We start from the raw sequence: 17,898 nt of genomic DNA on the forward strand, positions 1-17,898 counted from the left end.
AGCAAATTAGTTTCTTAAACACATTGCAGGGCAAGCTGGGGATTAAAACTGGGAAACTACAGGATGAAAAAAAATTATAATCAAAAAACCAAAGGTGAATGAAAGATAAAAGCAGAGGCAAGACACACACAAGATGAAGGACTGACACCCAGAAGGTACTTTGACACAAAAACAGGAACTGACTGAATAAGATCACATTAATTGTGTGCTACAGAGCTCCAAGACATTTTTTTCACCCAATTTCTGATTAAGTTTTAGCTGAGGCAGACAAACATTAAGATCTCTAATGCATACTTTCATTCCCAGCCTAGTAATTGTAACTAGTTCACAACTTTCTTCCAAGTGTCCTGTCAAACGGATCCCATTCATGAACTACACAGAAATTAAATTTATTAAAAGAGGCATTTAGAAAGATCAGAAATCAACTTTCAGTGTTTTATTTTTTGAAACAGATATAATATTTTTCCGAGGTCACTTTACAGTAAGTGGCATACAGGCTATTAAAATGGAAACACTTGTACAGACATTTCAGCTTAAATGTGCACAGTATATTCTACAACACAAAAACTGTACTGAACATTTATTCTTGCTCCAGAATGACTTGGCAGCTTCAAAAAGCTAACACACATCTCCATTCTCAAAATCCATTTATAGAGCAATGATAAAACCAAAACTACAACATGATCCAGCCCAAGCACCACGCTTATCTCAGCAGGGACCTCTTGGAAGATCGGGCTGCAATTGCAGCGCTGTCTCTCTCCTGACCCTCAAAGTACTGCTGCTCTATTCGCCGACAAAATGCTGTGAGGTTACTGTAGTTCTTCACTTTTTCAGAGAGTTCATCAGTGATTAGCTGAGTAGTAAGGATTGTGAACAGATGTCCAAACACCAGAGCATCTAATTCAGTTGGTCTGGAAAAAAAAAAAGAAAGAAAAAAGAAGAAGAAAAAAAGAACAGGTATTTTGGAAGACAAGTCCTGATCAAGAAAAACCGTGCTGTTCTGAGTAACCTGTAGCTAGCCATACTGCCTAAGAACTGGGATGAAATCAAGCAAGGCTAAACCAAATGTATGAAATCTGTCTAAAGGGTGTATTAAGAACTCTGCTTGTTCTCAGGATGGCATTTTCCTTGCTTTAGGGAGCTTGGAAATGTGGAAATAACATCTCTTAGATCAGAGAGACTTACTGATCTAGTTTCAAACCATGCTCCACCTTTTAGTCCTGTAACAAGGGCAAGTGCTTATCAGGTGGTTTGTGCTCTTCTTTTTCTTCTGCAGATGTGTGTTGAAAAAATCCAACTATTATCTCACAAGGGGGGAAAAAAAAGGAGATGAGTGGAAGCTTATGACTCCCATTCCTTTTTTTGTGCTCTGCAACAGTTTGGAACTACTCGACCAACAAAAAAGGGAGTTCCATGGTGGCAGCTGCTGGAAACATCCCTCTTCTGAAAGGGGATTACACAGAAGAAAACAGGTGTTTTGGGAATGTTTTATGTATGATGACCTGTCTGAATTGTCACCTTGGACCTTTAAGTAGTCCATGTATGTAAGGAGTCCATTTTAAAATAATTAATTTTTTTCAAATCTATTAATAACTTCAGAGTCCCTCTCTACTAACCTTCAATGTATGCAGCATGAAGCTTTCCTAACTGGTAAAATTTTTCCCTTTTGATTTGTGGATCACTAAGCACTCTCCAGTGGAGATGTGGACCTCTGCATAACAAACTTTAATCTGTCAGAAACAGGCTGCTTTTCTTATTTACCTCCCAAAGACTCACAGAAGTCACAGACTGAAAACTACTGGACTAAAACCACAGATTTTCTTAGTAATATTTCAGACAGCTAAAAAATTTAAAGGTTGAAACTACCAAAAAAGTCTGGTTAACAACCAACCAACACAAATTCCCCAAGTTACAATTCTTTAGAAATACAGAAAGAAAAATTAATATACACTATGTTTAATAATCAAAGGAGAAGATGCACCTTAAAGTCATCTTCTGTAGGGCATATTTCTCTATACTCTGAATTAAGACTACCCAACTAGTCTCAATTTGGAATAGACTAAGGGGCAAAGCCACAATGCAGAGAAGTAACCAAATGCTGCCATTTGAAGACATCTCCCTGTTCAAATGCAGTAAACTGAAATCCAGACCTGAGCATTTCTAGACTGATCTGGGCACAGGGGACAAGGGGGAGCTAATGTGATGTTATTTAAGTGTGTAACTTAATTGCATATTGCAATTTCCAAAATTGTGAATTACTGGAGAGAAAAAAAAATTTAATGAGCATATTGCAATTAAAAGAAACTGGTGAGAACAGAGGACATTCCATGGAGGTCAGGTAATTTCTTTTTTCTCTCCTGGCAATGTGAATCCTGTTTTTTACTTTGCATTTAGTTCTTTGTGGATCAGCTAGCTTCTCCCCCAGTTGTTAGAACTCAGACACCCTCATGCTAATTCAGTTCATTCAGAACTGCTTCTCATGTTAAGCTGCCCTGATCAGGTTGGCACAACATACATTCACTCCTCTAGCAGAGAATGTTACCCAAGAAATTCAAGTAATGCTTTAAATGTATCATTCTTAATAAGAAACTAACTATATAAAAATGTACATTTGTAGCCTACATAAGTTGTGGTAGAATCTGCAGAGAAGACAAGCAGAAGTAAAATGAAATCATAAATACAACAAACTTACAGAGGCTTTCCCTTTAAAACCTTTAAATACTTATTCCTGAAATTTCATGTTTAGATTCCAGTCACACATTTGTATTTTTGCAACTACTCACACAGCATTAAAATAAAATAGGATTTTCATATAAATACATTTGTATGTATGTGGCTATATACCTATATCTCATATTGCTGGGTGCAGTATTTCAATGAAAAGTAACTTACTGCTTATTGAAGAAATATGGTTGTGTTCCTAATCTCTGGGAGAGAGCATGACAGCACTGATCTACATCTTCAAGCACCTATCAAAATACACAGGAAAGAAAGAAAAATCCATATTGTCAGGAAGTAACACCATTGCAAGAAATAACCTCCTTATTCTATTTGCACTGACAGTGGCAACAAGGAATGTAACATGTTGGAATACCAAAAGCAGTTAAAGTCAGTCAAACCTACACAGCAGGCAGGTAGCAAAGTGTTACTTAATCTAACATTTGATGTAAGGCAACTCTGATTAAGTGCTTCCCATAACATTTACAACTAAGCTTAATGAAAGGTACTGAGTTAAACCCCACAACCTGCCACGATCCCACAAAGAGTGCCTATCAGCATCATACAGGAAGCAGGGCACAGAACTCACAACCTATTTTCCAGACTATGGCCTAAACTAACACTGACAGAGTTGTACAGTCATGGCAAAACATCCTTCCTTGGACCCCATCAGGCTGCACATAATTTAAAATTTATTGCTGCTGGAGGCAAATACCTGACTCCTGATAATGTTTAAAGTACAGAACATACATTTCACTACATCTGTTTCAGAAACATACTACTCTCATATGCCTATTAAAAAAAAAAAGAAAGAAATTAAAGAAATAAGGTTCACTTTTCATAGTTACCTGTTCAAGTGTCTTCCCAGCCCATCCAATGGCTTTCATCTTCCTCCTAACCTCCCACTGCTTCTGATAGGACAAAATGCGGTTCAGAGGCCAGGGGTAAGGAGAGCCATACCTGGGGTGAGTAATCTGTGTTGAAAAACAGAAAGGTACTGTGTTATAATGCAAGAAATACAGATACCTCTTGAACAAAACAGCTGATATTTAAACATTTCTCTCAGAAAAGGAGCTGCAGAAGAGAAAAGCAGCTGTGTGTATGCTCTATTTGCACAGAACCCACTGTTTGCAGCATAACTATTTAAAGCTATTATTTCAGAAACATGAACAAAACCTGCATCTATTCTGCTGTCAGCTCCCTCCAGTAACACAGCTTCCCTAAAATGTGTATGAAAGTGAAATTAAAGTGAAAAGACTTTATCATTAATGGTATAAACCCCCATGTTTCATTTATGAGTAGGGACTTGCAGTTGTGAGCAAAAGTGTTTTCTCATTAAATTTTAATTAAGATGAATGCTGCGGAACCACTCACCTCCTCTACTGTAACATCATCACACCACTGGAGATAGAGCTAGGAAAAGAAAGAACACTTACTAAAACTCCCTAATAAAGGAGAATACAGAGACAATCATTTTTCACTAGTAGAATTTTCTTTTCTAAATTAGATTAAAACTTCCATTTCATTTCTTCTCATAGACCTTTGATGTACAAAAGAAATTAAAACTGGAAGGCAAAAGCCCAGCTGCTATTCCTTACTTTACCAGCACCAAAACTAGGCTGAGACCAAAAGTCTGTTCCTGTTGCCCACACCACACCCAGCCCCAGGCACAGGTGACCACCCCTCACTCCTCAGCCATCTGCATCCTCCCAGTGCTTCCCACACTGCTCCCACACCAGCACTGAGGCACCTGAACTGGCCACAGACAGGCAGCACAGAGGACCCCAGTGGGACAGGGGGTGGCTGGCCAGCCAGGGGATGCAGTAGGACCCCAGGAACCACTGGCATTTTCTGTCAGTTACTTCAACAGCTGTGTGCCACACTTGACATAGGGGAGGGGAAACCCACAGGAACAGGTCAGCAAGCAATCCACAGTGTAGGAGAATTTGTTCCTGTCATTTCACCTCAAAAGCTGATGACCTAATTTAGGAACAACGCTTTTTCCACTACAGGGAAAAATCCTAAAGCTTTCTTGCCTACAGTGTGTGGAGTTACTAGGGTTTGCTGTACCTCTGCTGTCAAGAGCATATTATTGACCAATTCCATATAGGCTTTCATCTCAGCTTTTTGGACTTCATCCAACCCATCACTGAGAGAATGGCCCTAATGGGGAAAGAAAAAAGACACACATGTAAGAATGGGTATTGGAATATTCAGCAACATATGACCCAAGGACCTTAAACATCAATGAGCTTTGGCTCAGATCCTATTCTCTTGCATAGTTCAATAAAAAATTACATGTAAAATTTTTACATACAGTATCCTTTACAATTAAAACCAAATCATCATTATGTAACTAATCTAATCCATAAGGAATCTAAGCTAATCTACAAAAAATTTAGACTGTTATCAGTTATAGATGAGCACACTTTGAGCACACAACCTCCTGGTTAGTGTATCCCTATAGCACAAAGTAAACACAAATTTACATCCGTGATACAGATTCAACTTCAGCATTTTTTAAAATAGAGGGGAGGGCTGGGGGTGGGAGAATAAAGGCAAAGTTGAACAGTATCTGACATTTCAGGATTTAAAACAGTCAATTCTAAGCTTAAGACCTTGAGACCCAGAGATAAAGCATGTAGGAAAACAGTCTCAGAAACTGGCACTGGAATGCAGCTATTCTGCATAGAATTTACTGGGAGAATTTGAGGAAATTACAAAGAAAAACATTTTCACCTCACAAACTCCTGTTCCATAATATCTGTCTTTTAAAAGAGTACTAGATTCCTATATTGTTTTAACAAATTTAGTAAGATTCCAGAAAAGCACACTAAATCAGTGCAATGCTAAACAGGATTAACATTCATAATTAATGAAAACAATGTACTTTTACCTTGGCTTTTACAAACTGGACTATGGGTCCAAGTTCAGATACTACTTGATTTCCCACATGAATAAATGGTACTTTGCCTGCAAAAGGAGAAATGTATTGGAGTAATGAGACAGAGGTGGTGGGGCGAGAGAAGGGAACAGATGTAAACCTTCTCTGAATTATCATTAAACCAATATAAAGAAAGGAAACAAGGTAAGTGAGTAAAAGTGAGTAAAAACAGTAAAGGACTCCAGGAGTAAAGAAAGGGCAAAAAGAATACATGTAATTCTGCCTACATTTAAAATTGAAGCAGAATCATTTTCCCTCTTGTGCTCCTTGTTTTTAGGACCTAAATTACAGCAAGTGTGGACATGAGATGTGAGTGGCAGAGAAGCCATAGCATGTAAGTGTCACCAGTCCTAGTCCTGCACATGCAAGATGTTCCTGTGTGCCTTGATTCAGCATTTCAAAGCTCTATTTACTAACAAATAATTCATATACCTGCATATTTTGCTTTTGCATGGGTTTCACTCCTCCCAAGCAACTGCTGGTTTTGGGTATTTTTTAAATCACCTAATTTCACTGCTTTAACCAAAAATATCAGTACCAGCAGTAGAACCCATATAGCTGGCAGACATATACTGACAGGCACTTCCATATGGCAGTCACAGCCAGAGCCAGGTAACCACTAAATATGGACCTCCTCACATAACAAAAATCTGGGACAGAGCGCGAGGATTTTGGCACTTGTGTTCTGTAATTCTTTCTGATTTTTAGGCAATTTTCTGAAGCTGGTGTCTGGGCATTTTTAGGCAGTCACTTCCAACAAAAACAGGCTGTGTACCCTTCTAATACTTAACTTTTTGGTGGTGGATTTGAATTTTTTTCTAGACAGTCTCATGGATCTGAGGAAGATTTAAAATCACCTGTCACCATTTACAGTGAAAATGCACCATTTGGTCTCCTGCATCCTGGCAATCAACTCCCACACAGAGAAACAAAAGAGAACCTTTCTCCTGTATTGTTCCATTCCAGCAACAGGAAAATATAACAGCATTTCCTGGAATATTCCCTGGATGCAGAATAAAGCCATTTTAGGACACATATGTCTTTCTGCTTTAGGGCATTTGAGAGAAGGTTTCCACCAGGCACTGAGCTGTGTGAACACTTTACACAGGTACTGTTACACATGGTGCCAATGTTATTTTGCATTTCACTGTTTTGATTGCTTGCAGAGGAGAAACTGCTCTGGAGAGGAGGGGGAAAGGCAACCCACACACAGCAGCACTGCCTGTTATCAGCAAGACAGGGCCTAGTTGCCATGGTATCAAAATGGAGGTGTAACACAGTAATCTAAATGAAGGCCACACTTACCAGATGGGGACATGTACTCGGCGTTTGCCCTGCAAATCACCCGGATTGGCAGATTGCACATTTGCAAAAAGGCCTGGAAACAAAGAGTCGCATTTGAAAAGCATTCATACACCAGTGGCAAACAAATGTGGTGTTCTCCATGCATTTGCCTGTGTTAGCTGGCTCCCAGCACACACTTAGGAAGTATAGCTCCTTGCATACTGTTCTTAGGAAGAAAGAAGAAGGGTAAGTAAAAGAAAAACAAAGGAATTTTGACTTCTTTAGACAACTATTTATCATTCAAATGCTGACTGGAATTCTTCTAATGCAGTTTCATCTATTTTTATTGTTTTTTCAAGATGGGCAAAGAAGCAGTATCTGACAGACACAATTAGTGCTGTGGCTGAACAAAACTGAGTGGCATTTTGCCCCTTTTAAAAACCACAATACTCATTTCTCCTGGCTAAAGCTGGCTAGTCAAGGCAATGTTATGTAACATGGCAAACACATATGGCACCTTTCCACATTATAATTACAATTTTGCTCTGTGATACTGTCAAAGCACAAGTCTGGTTTGGGACAAAGTATTATTTTTAATTTACGGGATTCATGGAGAGCATAAGTGATCAATTTGCCATTTCCTTCTATCTGTGTTCTTAGATTCAAAGCTTTCTCAGGAGGGTAACAATTTCTGTCAGCACCTGCCACTACCACAAAATCCATAGGCTGTTTCTGTTGAAATACCAAAATGTCAAGACAATTATTTGCAGTTTGGACAGAACACGGCAAATAAGGAATCTCTTACTTGCCAGAGATTCTCACAGCTCAGCTCACTCCTATCATTCATTTTGTCTCTGCAATTAGAGAAGTCACGAGTCCAGATTCCAAAATTATTCTATTAACTATTTATACAATGTGACTTGAGGTAAAAAAGGCCTAGAGCAACAAGGCTCCCACCACGAAGAAAAAGAGTGCTGTAACACAGCACTTTGTACACAAGCCTCCTCCCTGCTCTTCAGAGAGCAGGATCTGGCAGTAAACCACATTCTCACAGCTTTAGCTGCCAGACTCTAATCACACACATGAAAGCAAACTAAACCCTAACTTTAGGATTTGCTACTCTTCATAATAGAGCACAGATTCTAGTAATGTTAGAAATCATTTAGTCTACCCTCAGCTAAAAAATTAAAAATTAAAAATAAATATAAGTCCCTAAAGTAAACACCAAATCAAAAACCTGAGAAAACTTTCTTGGAATAGTCATCTTCAGTTCTGATGAATGCTTCATTAGGACTGACACTAAAAGAATGATTCGTGCTTAAAACTGGATAAACCCATCCAGATAAACCCATCTGAATTTACCAGATCAGTCTTCCTGCGAGGTTCTGAAGCAGTGACCACTGACCACTGGAGCTGCCCCTTCAGCAGCTTTACAAGGCTTCTTCCAGCACCCCCTTCAGCATCCCCATGCCAAGACCTGTTCCACTTCAGTCTTTGTCTATATTTAGGATTGGCTTTAAGATGAGTGATGAAATACACCTAAATACGTAATGTACTCTGTAATATTAATAGTATAATCTAAATATAAAATACAATCAACCCAAGAAACTAATTTTTAACAAACCCTGCTATTACATCTTTTAAAAGATAGAAACCCAGGTAATACAAAGACCAGTATATCTGTTTATTATGAGCTGTGACTTGTATCCAAAGCATGACCTGCTCAATTTTAGGTGCTCCTTACAAAATGTTCTGCAGCAAAATGAAGGAAAGGTCCACAGTATAAGACAATTTTAATCCTTATTGAATCTACACTGCTTAACTAATCATTAACTAGAGAAGTAGGCCAGTATCTACTTCTTGCTTCAGCTTAAACTAATGGTCCACTGGACACCCTTCATGTCAACTAAAATATTCATGTGAATCAGTAAAAGACAGCAGTATTATCCCAAATTAGGAGGACTCAGTCTAAGAAACAAGCCTTGCAATTTGCATTACTATGAGTACTTACATTCTTTCACTGATGTAACTGACAGGCTTTGGAAATTATTAGCTTAACAAGTCAGGTGGTTTTGACTTTTCAAGCACAGTGAATGCATTCCATATTTATGGAAATTATAGTTTCTTTTAGAAAAAAAAACATGGACAAAGATCATGACCAATGCATCCCTATAAATATTCACAGCCAGAAATTTTTTTTCTGATGCATTCAACTAGGTATGCTAGATATTAGACAATAACTGATATTAGATAGTAAGTGGCATGAACTATTACCAAAATAGTTGAAACTGGAACAGATCAAAGAAATCTTAGAGAGAGAATATAGAACAAAGCAGCAATTTCTCTGAGTCTTTATCTCATTACACGCTTTAGCCCAGTGATCAAGGGAGGATTTGTTCCCTTTTTGACCACTCACACAGAATGTCAAGAACCAGCACATTTGGTGTGCAGATGGTATGAGACCACCATGGCTTCCAACTCTGATAAAAGATGCCACGGAACACTGATTACTTCAGCTCAGAACATCTTGTTTCCCTTTGGGTATCTCACATACACAGTTTGAGCAGGCAAGTTACCCTTGCTTTTCTTGTGAGAGAAATCTTTTTGTGTGAGCAAATGGGAGTGTACTCAGCTCCTCTGAGTGCTTTTGGGCAAGAGACTGAAGGCTGAAACCACCCCAGTGCAGTTTCACTGAGATTTATGAAGATTTATGAAGATATCAACACCCCTTCAAAGACAAGGCATCAAAAGTTGAGAAATCTGAAAGACCAAGGGCCCAGGCTCATTCTAGTACATCAGAGATTATTGTTAACAACCTAAATTTGGCTGATCAACTTAAAAAAGGACTGAAAAGGGCCAACTGAATTCCAAGTAACACACAATCTAGTTAATGACACCCTTGTGAAAATTCACCAGAAAATGGCAAGCAAGACAGTAACAGCAAAACTAGAAACAAGATATTTAACTGAGCACAGCCTGTCCCACCTCACAAAGATGCCTGTAGTTCCAACAGCATTACACTTCCAGCTCCCTTCTCCTCTGGAAAAAAAAAAGTGTACTACCAAAGAACAAAGAGGGTGACCCTACAGGCCTCAAGCTGGATGTCCTCCAGCATCAGAGGAACAGAATGTATCCTTTCTTTGGATGAGGTTAATGTAAGAAACAGATAAAGCCGTTAAAAAATAAAGATTTGGCTTAATAGGGTCTGTCAGTTTCTCTCCCACACATGCTCTCTGCCTTTTTCCTGCAGTCTAACAATCTCCTCTCTCACACTCTTCCAGCCTCTCGAGCTGTAGCATTACCTAACACCCAGAAAGTGAAGGAAGAAATATGAAAAAAAAAACATTTTTAGCAATGATACCTCTCTTTTTCCAGGCTGAAACCATTGCATCTACAGTGCTGCTACTGCCCCTGTACACCTTGTTTTTAATGGGAGACTTTGCTGTAGACAGAGATGGAAGGTTTCTGCACATCCATGAGGAGAAAGGGATGAGAGCAAGGCAAACAGAAGCAACCAGATGAATAATGTCTGTCCTCCCCTATGGTCCCAATATTTACTCTTACAGAGTAGGGAAGAAAGAGTTGTGGGCAATGAATTGAAGAAAAGTATGGGGAAGCATCTCAGTGCCTTTCCTGCCCACTGCACACTGCCTGTGGTTTGTACTGAACTTGCAATCACAGAGAGGAGCATGAGCCACTCTGTTTTCAAAATACGGTGGAACAACCAAGTTGGTATTTTTGCTGTGAGAGAATGAGGTATTGGCAACTATGTGAACAGGGCTGATAGGAAGCTTTGGGATGACACTTGTTACAAAATTAATCAAATATTTTATGCCTATCATTCATTTCAATCATGGCAGGTGACACCTCCTGCCAGAATTATGAAGTATATTTACAACAGCACTGCTTAAAGGACACAATCCATGTAAAGCTTGCTTCTTATAGCCCACCCAATTTAAAATTCAAAATGTAAGTAGGATGTTTGATTTCAATTATCTAGAAAAACAATCAGAGCAATCACCTTTGCACTGATTTGGCACAGTTCAAAAGCCCAGAAACCACAGCCAGACACAGGACAACTCAGCCCACCTTTCCCTTCCTCCTGCCTCCCCACCCTCCTCTTCTCACAGGACTGACATTCTCATCTCTGCTGCTGCCACCCTCAGAACAATGCAAGAAAGGGGTTCCATTGTGTCCTCCTCTGATGACAAGTATGGGAAGTGGCTGTATGTGAAATACAATGGGAAGGCACAGGAGAAGAGAAAGAGGAGTTTTTTTAATTTCTTACTACAGTTGATTGGTTTAGGAGTGATTTTCACTCTTGCTCTCCCTTCCTCTCTGCCCTGCCAGCTAAGGACACCGTCAGCCGGGCACACGACACGCGCTGGGCAGCCAATCACCCTGTCACAGCTCCACCACAATGCTCTCCTCTTCCCCTACAGCTTCCTCCCAGAAAAACACATATGAGCAAACACATACACTCATTAAAAATGAGTTACAACTTGAAGTAAATCATATCCAGATTGCAGTTTCTGAGATCAGAGGCAAGAATGAAATTACTTATGCCAAGACTCAAATAGCTCACAATTTACGTCGCCACATGAGGAACACTATTTTCAGATGGCACAGTCCAGGCTTCATTTGAAGAAGATATATTCATGGTTAGTTTTTAATAAAGAACGAGCCATTCCAAACCATCTCTTACTCAGCAGCCCTTCTAAAGGCACTCACACAACATACTGTTAGGAAGAAGGAGTGAAATGCATTTTCTGTTTTCATTTTATGTTATTTCATGAGCATACAATGGACAGTATGTGATGACAACTAAAGAGTTATTCTCTACTTTACTGCAGGAACACATTTTAAAATTAAAACCTATGAAAAAATCTACAGAATAATTCAGTTTTCATATCAAACAGCTGCAGTCCCTGTAACTGAAATAGTGTGTCTAAGGTTATAAATGAAAACTGTTCAGTATCATTGCTTGAGTGACAGATTAAATTCCTAATCCAGTTATGGTAATGGCCACATGTGTAGTTTAACATAAATTAAGATCTTAATTATATTTGTGACTATTTTAAACAAAATAACAAATTCCTCTGTACCTGTGAGTGTAATTTATAGCAAAGCCACGTTCATTCTCCAAAACAATCTATTTTATACTGCATCATGGCACTGCCTCTAATGGTATAATGTAATTCTTGTTGTAGAATGTACAAAGAGTGGATTCACTGGTAGCACAGAGGTTTTGAAGATAAATGAAGATTCTATTCATTCAGAGGTAATTTCATCTTAGAACTATATGAAAGATGTTTCACTCACAAACAGTACCTGTATAGCTTGGGATTTAAGAATGTTTTCAGCAACAACACAATGCTGCTAGATTGATTATGTTGATACTGCATTCCTCATCATGAAAAATTCCAGCTTTTATTCTCTTTAAAAAAAAAGGGATTGGCAGATTTTCATTTCAGTATCAAGCTTTTGTTTAAGACTCAGCAACAAGTTCAAATTTCTGCTAATGTTTTGTCTAGAGAAAAACCAAACCACAATTCATAGACACACAGAGAAAAAAAATCACAAATCTGTCAAGGGCAATTAATCATGTCTGATTTACACATTTATTTGATTACTTGTTGAAGTAAATAAGCCAATTGGTCTGTGTAACACAATTTTAAATTGCTCAAACTTCCTTCTGTCCTTCAGGCCTAAGAACAGACAATTTTAAAAGCACTTTCCTGGAATATGTTAAGACCACTTACAAGGACATTGAGTGCACAAGCAATTAATACATATCTTAACCAAATGAGCTGCAGGCTCTGTAACCTCAGGACAGCTGTCAGAATTTCCAGAATTCTGAACATTTTAGACAGCCTTTTGAGCAAGACTATGAGACTAACTGCATAAAGATTCCAGAAGAACCTGTAATAAAAGAGACAGTCTCAACATCCACATTCCTCTTCTTGACAAGTTGGAACAGTGCAAAAGATGCTTTGAGCTGCCATTTGAGGCAAGAGGCCTGGCAGAGTGCAGCTGTATTAACCCCCTCCCTCCTACTTGGCCAGGCACTAAATAAAATGGCTTTACCTGCACCAGGCATCAATAAGGAGACAGAGCCTGGACAGACCCTCTGCTTCAGACTGAAATACACTCTCCTATGGTGATTCAGTTTTAATCTACTTCAAACTCCATTTTTCCCTCTTTAAAGTTGTAGCATTGTTTTGTTATGGAGATATATCTGTGTATTGCTTTTGGTGGCTTTTTTTCACTGTGATAAGCCAGATAAGCAGGAATGCTGTATAATGATAGTTGCACATGGAGAATGGTTTTAACCATGTGTCATGTCACCCAGGAGGTGTGTTTTCACTAACATTGATGGGAAGAGGGCTGAGTGTCCACAAGAGCAGAGCCTTCATTCTGTTACATTCTCCTTTCAATAGCTCGATATTCATTACTGATTAGTATTTTCCCTTAATTTTAATTAATTTTCAGTGAAAATAAAATTTCATTCAATATCAAGGCTTTGCAGCCCAAGATCAAGTGAACTTGGCTGTATAATACACTACTTCAAGTTAACAAACAAAAAGTGCAAACACCAAGATGTACCAGAGATAATCCACTTGCTACTTGAAGTTATGTTGTATTTTCAGAAAACACAAAGAATCTGAACCCATAAAAGCCAAAGAAATTGCTAAATTAGTCTGATCCCAAAATAAACAATGAGCAGAAGAGGAATTAAAAAACAAAAAAACAAAAATAAACAACCCTACCAGAGAAGTTCCACAAGATGAGAACAATTTTTGTGTTTGGTTGGTTTTTAACTACTATAGGCACCAGCACAGTTACTCAGCAATTCCCAGAAGACTGTCATCCCTTCTCTCATCTGACATGTGGTTATTAAGAGTCCAGACTTTATTGCACAATGAGAAGTTGTAAGTCCAATCATTATTAAAACAGCAAGACTCAATCAACTTCCTATATTCAACCTGCAGCCCCCTCTCCTCATTAATTACATCTGCAGTGAGAGCAGCTTGCTCTGCTGTGTGCTTGCTCTGCTCCCTCAACCAGCAGTACCTGAAACGCCATCTGTGTTGCAGGGTTGGCAACTGTGAAACAGTCAAGTTTTACTCTGACTATTACTTACTATGGCACATGGATTGCATGTGTTATTTATGTGTAGATATCAGTGTGTGTGTCCCTCTGAGACCTGAGAGCAGCTTTACAAAGAGGTGCTACAAGGAGATTTTATAAAATACCTGAAAGACTGGCTACAACACATTCAGAGTCTAGCAGTTAAACCGTGTTTCTTAAAGATTTGGTGGTGGCTGATTCCACATGCTCTTTTGACTCAAATTGCTGATGTTTTCACCACATGGAAGTTCAACAACCTCAAACAAGTTATGCATCTGCTGTGGTGATATTGATGTGCCCCAAATCAGTAACAGGGGGAAAAAGAATGACAGTAGTAGGAAAGAAGTCCCAGGTACCAGGCTCCTGTTTCTCCTCCTATCCCTCATTCCCAAATTTTCCTTTGAGAAAGACACATATCCCCCAACTCCCACCACCCCCTTAAAAAAAACCCAAACCAATAAACAGACAAACAAGCTCTCATCAAAATAAAAAGCAAATTCCTTATGCAAAACACACTGATGTATTTAAACCTCTCTGATCACTACATATCCTACTATCGTTTCAAAATGGATCAAAGACATCCTTTCCCTGTCACAACCATGTTACACAGATTCTTCAAAATTGATACAATTCCTCAATACAGAATTATTCTATAAAGTTTAAGATCAGATATCCACCAGAGCCATATTTATAGTCATGGCTACTATCAGCTGTCCAGCTAGAGAATATTGAAGAAAAACAAGGATTTTTAATATATTATAGTTAATTTATCATCTAAGTGACATGTGTAGGATAACAATGTACTAGAAACAGTAAAGAAAAATGATGCATTAGAAAAGGAAATTTTAGGGTTATTTTGTTGGTGAGATGGGGGGGGGGGGGGGGGGGTTGTGTTTTAAATACAAACCACATATACATGTATTGCTAGATGGGAAGAAAATTCATGAGAACCCCCAAAAATACAATTGTTGGGATAAAAAGGAACACTGAGATCAATATAAAACATACTACTCAAACCAATAAACACTGCCCCATTTATTAGGTGTATCAGAGGTGATTCCTCTTTCCAGCAAAGGATAAAGCTATCTTCTTCCTGTGATCGAATTTACTCTTAGAGCTATCTCCTAGAGTGCCAGACTGGAAGGAAAAGTTAAGAGATCCTGGAAGTAGTTACCATGATCAAGTGATCCTAACCTTTTCACCAGTAATATCAGTTACAATCTCCACGTGTCCCATTTTTGGTAATGAAATGTGACCTCTTTGGACAGCCCTCAAAGACTGCCTGCTGAAGCTTCTCTGAGCTAGACCACACACAGAAAGCAAGATACAGGAGAACAGTGCAACTCCCTGCTAAGCAAAGCAGCCACAAAACTGCTTTGAAGGACAAGAACCTTACAGACATCCTGCTCCCCACCACTCTGACAGCCAGGCCTTTGCTACTAACAGGGAAAACGTCCCCTTGAGATTTGGGGTTACTGAACCTAACAGGTTAATGGAGATTACATGGACTTCACAGCCACAGAGGTGCTATTAAGTCAATTAGAGGTGCAAGTTTGTCAATTATATGGACTATTTCTAAAAACCACATTGGAGCTCCAGTCTGTACACATGATGAAATTGAAAAAAAACCTACCAGACACACAGAAAGATGTGACACTCACAGCTTGAAGCAAATATGCCCTGAGTTTGGGCATATTTGGGCATAGTATGAGCTGTGAGAATTAAATGACTGGCAAACATCATGAAAGATGCTACAAGACAAACGTGCACAGCAAGTGACAAAAGGTATGAACCATGCAGTTCCCAGAGTAAGTAGGCAAGCAGATACTATACACAGACCAATATAAACAAGAATACAAGGAGCAGAAGTCTACAGAGGACTTTCAAAATCCTCAAACCATTTAGGCTCTGGCACTTCAATGACAACATAAAGCAAATCAGAGGCAGGAAGTAAGTCATTCATTTTGGCACAAATAATTCTTAAATTAATCTTTTAGATAAATATAGTTATGTTACCTAGATAATAATTTAAAAACTAAAATTGCATCTTTAACATCTTTAGTTTAGAAAATATGATATTTTACCTGAACAGCAAGGGAAGATGCATTATCAGAAAGCAAAATTTGGTCCTCTGTTGAAAGAAAAAAAAAAAAAGAAAAAATAAACCACACAGCTACAAAAGAAACAGTGCCCCTTTAGCTACTGACCTGTAACTGTAAATGATGCTGGGTTGCATTTCTTATGCATAAAACAAGGAGCACATATATAATTATTATGCAGCAGGACTAGAAAATCTATAATATAAATATTAAAAAACAGGAAAAAAATACCAGGAATTTTTCTCCCACAAATGCAATTGCACTTATCATATATTATCACCAATGTTCAATTAAAAAAAAATAAAAAACACTACAAGAAAAAAAGCAAATGCCTGACTTTTATGCCAATTACTCTCCTTCTAATCAAAGTTAAATAAAATCGCATCTTCATACCTCCTCTGGCTAAAAAGTAGAAGTATTCAGAAACCTATAAAAGCAGCTTGCAGCTAATATTGCACACTGTGTCTAGGTCTGTCACACAAAAGAAAGATGACAAGTTCACTGCAATAAAAATTCCATGCTTAGAAGACTAGAGCTGCTACCTATTAGTCTTCATTACTTTGCAGTCTTCTGACAACTGTAGCAGGCTGCTGAGCCCCAAATGGGGGCCATAATGTGATCTGATGATATATGAAGAGCTGCTAAAGGGAGAGTGAACCATCCTAGCCTATACATTTTAACAGTTCCTTTTTACTGAGAGCCCACTTTACCACAAGACTTCAAAAATCTGCTGCCTCAGCTATTGGTGCAGTAAATCTGCCAACTGTGCCTGCAACCACATCATTTTACACTGGCTACAGCAGCCAATATAATGAGTCAATAATAAACCAAGGACCTTATAGGCCATGAATAGCTGGTTTATATTGGCAGATGCAAGCATAACTAAAACTTCTGACCAAACAAAAAAACACAAAGGACTACCTTAACAGTTCCTGTGCTTCCTTCCAGTTAATTATCATAGTGCATATTTAATGTGTTTTCTAAAAATAAGGTAATTATTAATTGCCCAAACCAGGGTACCTACCCTTCAGTTGCTGATACAATGCAGCATTTTCAGGCCAAGGCTCTGCGGCTGTGGAAAGAGAAGAAATTAATTAAGCAAGCTGAATACCAATGTGCTTATAAATGCTAACTGAACACGAGTGTTACCCAGAGCAAGAATTTAGACTGCAAAGACAATGATGCAATATTTAGCCTGCCCTAAAAATGTCCCACTGACAAGCTCTCCTGCTGTACTTCTCTCCTGCTCACAGGGGTACAGCATGGAGAAGCAAGTCCCAGAATGTAATGTTGCAGGAAGAGCTAAAATTCAAGCTACATTACAGAATGGTCCTGTAATTCTGAAGCAATTGATGCAGCTATTTTCCCTTCGTCATAAAGATATCCTTGTGCACATTCCCATCCTAATTCTGGCCACTCCCAAGAGCAACTATTTATTAAGATACTAAATGAAGAATTCTGGAGAGAACAGAAGAAGACACAGAGGAAAGAAACACAAACCTCCAACGTGTGAAGAATGCTTTGGGGAAATGGAAAAGCTTTCTGCCTTTTGAAGTTGCGTCCTCACAATCCTATGTAATACCCACAGAGCCAGGAGCCCAGGCATGTCAGAACCCTGCCCACCACGATGACCAGAGCTGCCTACAGCTTTAAGTCATGTACTGCTCAACCCTAAAATGGGAATGTCAATATGCATTCAAGAAACTGAATCATCAGTTCAAA

At 38.7% G+C, this 17,898-nt stretch overlaps 1 protein-coding gene across 1 annotated transcript in view; it reads right to left on the reverse strand.

Moving 5' to 3' along the window:
- Positions 1 to 421: 421 nt before the first annotated feature.
- Positions 422 to 17,898, reverse strand: part of MTX2 (metaxin 2) — a 29,894-nt gene continuing 12,417 nt past the window's right edge. Inside the window, 9 exon segments of the mRNA XM_071434857.1 lie at positions 422 to 911; positions 2,893 to 2,969; positions 3,567 to 3,692; positions 4,093 to 4,131; positions 4,789 to 4,881; positions 5,615 to 5,691; positions 6,968 to 7,040; positions 16,162 to 16,208; positions 17,201 to 17,248. Coding sequence (XP_071290958.1) covers positions 704 to 911; positions 2,893 to 2,969; positions 3,567 to 3,692; positions 4,093 to 4,131; positions 4,789 to 4,881; positions 5,615 to 5,691; positions 6,968 to 7,040; positions 16,162 to 16,208; positions 17,201 to 17,248 — 788 coding nt within the window. The 3' untranslated portion in view covers positions 422 to 703.

The sequence above is a fragment of the Agelaius tricolor genome, unplaced genomic scaffold (assembly GCF_023055355.1).
Source record: "Agelaius tricolor isolate 1412-34295 unplaced genomic scaffold, bAgeTri1.0.p SCAF_10, whole genome shotgun sequence".
NCBI classification, from domain to species: domain Eukaryota; kingdom Metazoa; phylum Chordata; class Aves; order Passeriformes; family Icteridae; genus Agelaius; species Agelaius tricolor.